The sequence below is a fragment of the Phoca vitulina genome, unplaced genomic scaffold (assembly GCF_004348235.1).
Source record: "Phoca vitulina isolate PV1807 unplaced genomic scaffold, GSC_HSeal_1.0 scaffold16, whole genome shotgun sequence".
In the NCBI taxonomy this organism is placed as follows: Eukaryota; Metazoa; Chordata; class Mammalia; order Carnivora; family Phocidae; genus Phoca; species Phoca vitulina.
Genome location: NW_022589719.1, coordinates 38,119,789 through 38,124,815, shown reverse-complemented (window position 1 = coordinate 38,124,815; position 5,027 = coordinate 38,119,789). Strand labels below are relative to the sequence as shown.

At 65.1% G+C, this 5,027-nt stretch overlaps 1 protein-coding gene across 2 annotated transcripts; it reads left to right on the top strand.

Annotated features, from left to right (window-relative positions):
* The first annotated feature begins 1,902 nt into the window (after positions 1–1,902).
* On the top strand, positions 1,903–4,444 carry RASSF7 (Ras association domain family member 7). 2 transcript variants are annotated; one of them, XM_032414243.1, is made up of 6 exons: positions 1,903–1,999; positions 2,668–2,798; positions 2,988–3,700; positions 3,840–3,968; positions 4,045–4,126; positions 4,210–4,444. In XM_032414243.1, the coding sequence occupies exons 2-6, from the start codon at positions 2,675–2,677 to the stop codon at positions 4,239–4,241; spliced, it is 1,080 nt and encodes a 359-aa protein (XP_032270134.1). In that variant the 5' UTR covers positions 1,903–1,999; positions 2,668–2,674; the 3' UTR covers positions 4,242–4,444. The 2 variants fall into 2 exon arrangements, with proteins under 2 accessions (XP_032270134.1, XP_032270135.1); XM_032414244.1 differs by lacking the exon at positions 3,840–3,968 and having other exon boundaries at positions 4,210–4,342.
* Positions 4,445–5,027: the final 583 nt, after the last annotated feature.

Below are 5,027 nucleotides of genomic sequence, written 5' to 3'. Positions count from 1 at the left end.
TCTCGATGTTCCTGGGGGAGCTGAGAGGGACGGTGTGGCTGTCATTCTTGTGTCCTACGTATGGATGCCCCTGTGGCCATGAGCGTCTGCCTATGCCTGACAGCCCTAGACAGTACCACTCCAAAGAGGTCTGTGTGTGTGTACACGCATTTGTGCGCACACACCCCACGGGACACTAGACTGCTGGTCACATGTGTGCCCACATCTGTGTGTTTCTGACCAGGACAAGGCAGCAGGTCACCCCCCACAAGCAACATGTCACCTGAGTGCACATTTCCTGTTGTCGTCCCCCTGTCACCCTTGCCTTCTAGGACCTGAGGTCCTGTCCCTCAACCTAAAGCAAGGGTCCTCAGAGGGACTGGTCCTTTGCCTGTGATGCCCCCAGACCCAGGGCCTTACCCCCAACACTCACCTGAGGCCTGAAATCCAAGCACGCCTAGGGAAAGAAAGGCACTAGAGTGTTGCCATGGAAACCAGCACTCAGAAGGGGAGGGGCTGTTTGTTACCAGGAGCTTCCAGGGAAACCCCAGACCAGGGCCCTGAGTGAGCCTTGGGCCCACCCCCTGACCCAGCCTGAAGGAGAAACTCTGAAAGGCTGGGTTGTTGCCCAGCTGGCCTTAGCAGGCCCAGGGGACCATAGAGTGACCAGCAGGGCCTGCCATGGTCACACACGCAGTCTGCCGCCCCCAACCAACCTTGAGGAGGCTCCCACGGTCCCTCCCCAGCCTAACTATGGCAGCCGGCAGGTATTGGAGGCATTGCTGCCCCGCGTATGGGGGCTTACTGGACTCTACCCAGCAGTGAGCCCCCCCGAGTGCTTCCCACAGCATCTTTGCACTCAGAGGCTGATGCCCACCTACCTAACCCACAAGTCAGAAGCCTCTCTTTCTCCAGTTCATCTCCACCACCTTGGGGAGCCCTGGGGACCCTCTCATAACTATGACAACAGTTCCCTCTGCCCCAGAACAAAAATGAGGCACCAGACCTGACACACAGACCAATGCCCTCCAGCCTTCACCCCCCCACCTCACTTTCATTCATTAAGACTCTCAACTCTGCCTTTTTGTAGGACTTCCTGTGCTGGGGAGGATACAAGCAGGCAGGAGGACCCCCCCGCCCCCATGGCTTGTTGTGAGGAGGCAGAGCAGGCTCTGAAAGCCTGGTCCACAGACAGCAGAGGCTGTGAGGGACCCTGGCTGCTGAGCTGGCTCTGGTCCTGCCAGGCACAGGGTGCCCGCGTGTGTCCACAACTCGAGGAGGCACTGGGCCCCGTTGGGGGCAGGGAGGGGTGGGGGAAAAGAGCCCAGGGTCATTGTCTTGCTTTGTCCCCAGCAACTTCAGGGCAGCCTTCTCCCCCACCAGGACTGTCAGCCTGGCTGCAGCCAGAGAGCACCACCGCTCTCCCGCGGGGGCTCCCAGCTCCCGACCCCTGTGCGTCCTGACAACCGGCCCTGAGGGAGCCGGGTCGGTGGGACCCTGGCCTTGGGGGGCCGCGTCTGCCCCTCTGGGTGCAGAGGCTACCGGGTCCTAGGCCGGTGCCCCCACCCTAGGCAAGAGACTTATCGGACTGGGGGGCTTCTGAGGAAGTCCGCCCGGGAGCGGAGCCAGGGACCTGTCCCACGCGCCGCCAGCCGGCCGGGGACGCGCTTCCGCGTAGTTCGCGGTCTTCAGGCGTGCGTGGACGAGGCTCGGCCCGCCCCTCCGCGCCGCCGAGCTCCGCCCACACCTGGGCGCCGCCGAGGGCGGGGCGGGCGGGGAGCCAATGGGAGGGGCGGGGCACAGGAGGGGCAGCCAATGGGCATTGGTTCAAGGCGGGGAGGGCGGGCAGGGCGACCCTGGGAGCCAATAGGGAGGCGCGGGGCGGGGCGCTCGGGCTGCGGGCCAATGGAGTGGCGAGCCGGGGCTCGCCCGCTGCGCTGGAGGCGGCAGGTTGCGGCGGCGCCCGGCGCCGGGAAGCAGCCGGTTGGAGTCTGCGTCCCGGAGGCCAGCGAGCGCCCAGGTGAGCCGCGTAGGGCCCCAGGTCCTCCTGCGTGCGGGGCGCTGCCTCGGGCAGAAACTCCGAGGGAGGGGCGCGGGCTGGGCCGCCGTGGGGGCCGCGCCGCACCTGCAGCGGCTCCGCGGCAGCGACGGCGGCCTGGGGGGCGAGCGCAGCGGCTGGCGGGAGAGAGAAGGGGGCTGCCCGCGCCGGCGAGGGTCGCCCAGGCGCGGTTCCGTGGCTCCGGAGGGCCGAGGTCTGAGTCGCGGGGGAGGGGGCGTTCCCATGGCAGCGGGAAGCCGTGTTTTCGTGAGGGCGCCTTTGGGTGCCTGAGGCCGGCGTCCCGTGGGAGGGGCAGTGCCTTTCGAGCCAGGTGACTGGGGAGGCAGGAAGTTCTGGATCTGGTTAATGATTCGCCTTGTTCCGGGAGTGGGGCGGGGCAAGAGGCTGGGAAGTCGGGGAGCTTCAAAGCGCTTCTGGAGGGCACAATGATTACCCATTGGGGGGGGCTGGTCTTGACTACCTCCACCCCAACAACGTATGGCCTACGTGTGGGGCTAGGCATAGGAGAGCAGGACTGGCATGGGGAGGGGGCAGTAGCCCTGCACCACTTCTGGAGGTGAGGAGAGGAGGAGCCAGGCGGTGGTGGGGCCAGGCAGGGCCTGACCCTGTGGCCTTTGTCCTCCCTGCAGGACAGGGATGCTCTCCGGGCTAGCAGCGATGGAGCTGAAGGTGTGGGTGGATGGCATACAGCGCGTGGTCTGTGGGGTCTCGGAGCAAACCACCTGTCAGGAAGTGGTTATAGCACTAGCCCAAGCAATAGGTGAGTCCTTTCAGGCACAGATGGCCCAACAGGTGCACCTGAGGTGGGGCCTGGCCCTCGGGCTCCTTCCCCCATCGAGGGTGGGGCTGGCTGATGATCCCTCTTGCCCTTCCCTAACTTCTCAAGCCAGGTGGATGGAGGGTGGTGGGGGGGGGGGGGCATAGGCTGACCTGTCTCCTCCTACCCCAGGCCAGACGGGCCGCTTTGTGCTCGTGCAGCGTCTCAGGGAAAAGGAACGGCAGCTGCTGCCCCAGGAGTGTCCAGTGGGTGCCCAGGCTACCTGTGGACAGTTTGCCAGTGATGTCCAGTTTGTCCTGAGGCGGACAGGGCCCAGCCTTGCTGGGAGGCCTTCCTCAGACAGTTGCCCACCTCCTGAGCGCTGCCCAGTCCGAGCCAGCCTCCCCCCAAAGCCACGGCCAGCCCTGGGCCACGAGCAGCGCCAAGCACTGACCTTCAGCCTGGGGTGCCCTGGGCTGGCCCCCAGCCCTGCGCTGCCTGAGCCTGTGGCCCCTGTAGCACCAATCCCAGGCTCCTGTGCAGACCTGCAGGGCCTGGAGCGAAGGGTGCGGAGGAACGCAGTGGAGCTGGGTCAAGAGGCCTTCTGGGAGCAGGAGCTGCGGCGGGAGCAGGCACGGGAGCGTGAGGGGCAGGCGCGCCTGCAGGCCCTGAGCGCAGCCACTGCTGAGCATGCTGCCCGGCTGCAGGCCCTGGATGCCCAGGCCCGTGCCCTGGAGGCTGAACTACATCTGGCCTCTGAGGCCCCTGGGCCCCCCTCACCCACAGCATCTGCAACTGAACGCCTGCGCCAGGACCTGGCTGCCCAGGAACGGCAGAGCGCACAGGTACAAGGCAGCCTGGCCCTGGTGAGCAGGGCCCTGGAGGCCGCCGAGCACGCCCTGCAGGTAAGCCCACAGGCCCCCGAGCCCCTGCTGATGTCCCCAATGTGAGCAGACTTGGGGGTTGGTATCAGGGTCAGACTAGGGAGAGCATGAGGCCATGGAGCCCTATGGCTGTGTCCCCTGAGGGCTCCCTGTGCCCCAGGCCCAAGCCCAGGAACTTGAGGAGCTGAACCGGGAGCTCCGTCAGTGTAACCTGCAGCAGTTCATCCAGCAGACGGGGGCTGCACTGCCACCACCCCCCCAGCCAGACAGGGGCCCCCTCAGCACACAGGTCAGAGTGGTTCTGGAGGGAGGCCAGGTGGGTGGGAGGCCTGGCCCAGCTCCAAGCTGACCTACTCTCCCCATAGGATCTTCTGCCTCCAGCCAGAGAAGAGCCCCTCACAAGGACCCCTCAGAATCCTGCTCTAGTGTCCAGCCTGAGTCCAGAGAGTATGTCGTGTCTTCCCCACTTTCGGTGGGACAGGGTCTTCCTGGGACCTCCTCAGTCCCCTCAGCCTGTGCCCTCCCCACAGTTGCCCCAATGAGGCAGAACTCCTGGAGGTAGCAGCTCTTGCCCCAGAATGGACGTCCACTGCCAGCCCAGCCCTGGGCTCCAATGACACGAGCGAGGGCAGCCAACGCCAGCCCGATCCGGACAACAGGAGATTGGCGGTCGCAGAGGATTCATTCCCCCATACAGTGGGAAGCCCTGGTGCCCTGGCCCTGAGACACAACACCTCAGAGCCCCGGGGTTTCCACTGTGGGGGGCAGGGGGAGGCTGAGGACACTTGCCCTAGTCCTTGCCAAGTTTGCCAAGCCCCCTGGAGAAGCAGGGGGCGGGACCAGCTCAGAATTCGCTGCGCCCCAAAGGCCATGGCTCCTTATTGGGGTTGGGAGATGTGTGGACACTGTTCGGCCTGTGGGTGTGTGCTTGCATGTGGGAAGTATCCTTCCTTGAGCCTGCATGCACACACGGCGTGCCACCTCCACTACCCCAACCCTAAAACCTCAATAAACTGCCCAGAATGGCTTGAGTGTGTCCTGAGGCTGTACTGGACAGGGTCTGTGGGACCTAAAACTTGAGACCAGCCAGAGTCACTGGGGAGTACCCCAAGCTACCCGGGGCTGGCCACAACCAGGGCTCTTGAGGAGGGGGGGGTGTCTCCCGGGGACCAGTGGTCAGTTGGGCCCAAAGCTGGGGCTTGTAGGGCCTCACATTTCCAGCTGCTGCACCCAGGGGCTCTCCTTGGCAGCCCAAGCCTGGGTTGAGAGTTGGACAGTATGGGGCCTTAACAGCAGCCTCAGCCCTGGTCTGGGTGCCCTCCTCTGGCCTACTCCTCACCAGTAGCAG

Excerpts from the sequence above, each read along its gene's own strand:
- RASSF7 (XM_032414243.1), top strand. The coding sequence starts at position 2,675 with ATGCTCTCCGGGCTAGCAGCGATGGAGCTGAAGGTGTGGGTGGATGGC. Across the intron at positions 3,701-3,839 it reads CCGCCGAGCACGCCCTGCAG|GCCCAAGCCCAGGAACTTGA; the intron begins GTAAGCCCACAG and ends CCTGTGCCCCAG. Across the intron at positions 4,127-4,209 it reads GTCCAGCCTGAGTCCAGAGA|TTGCCCCAATGAGGCAGAAC; the intron begins GTATGTCGTGTC and ends CCCTCCCCACAG.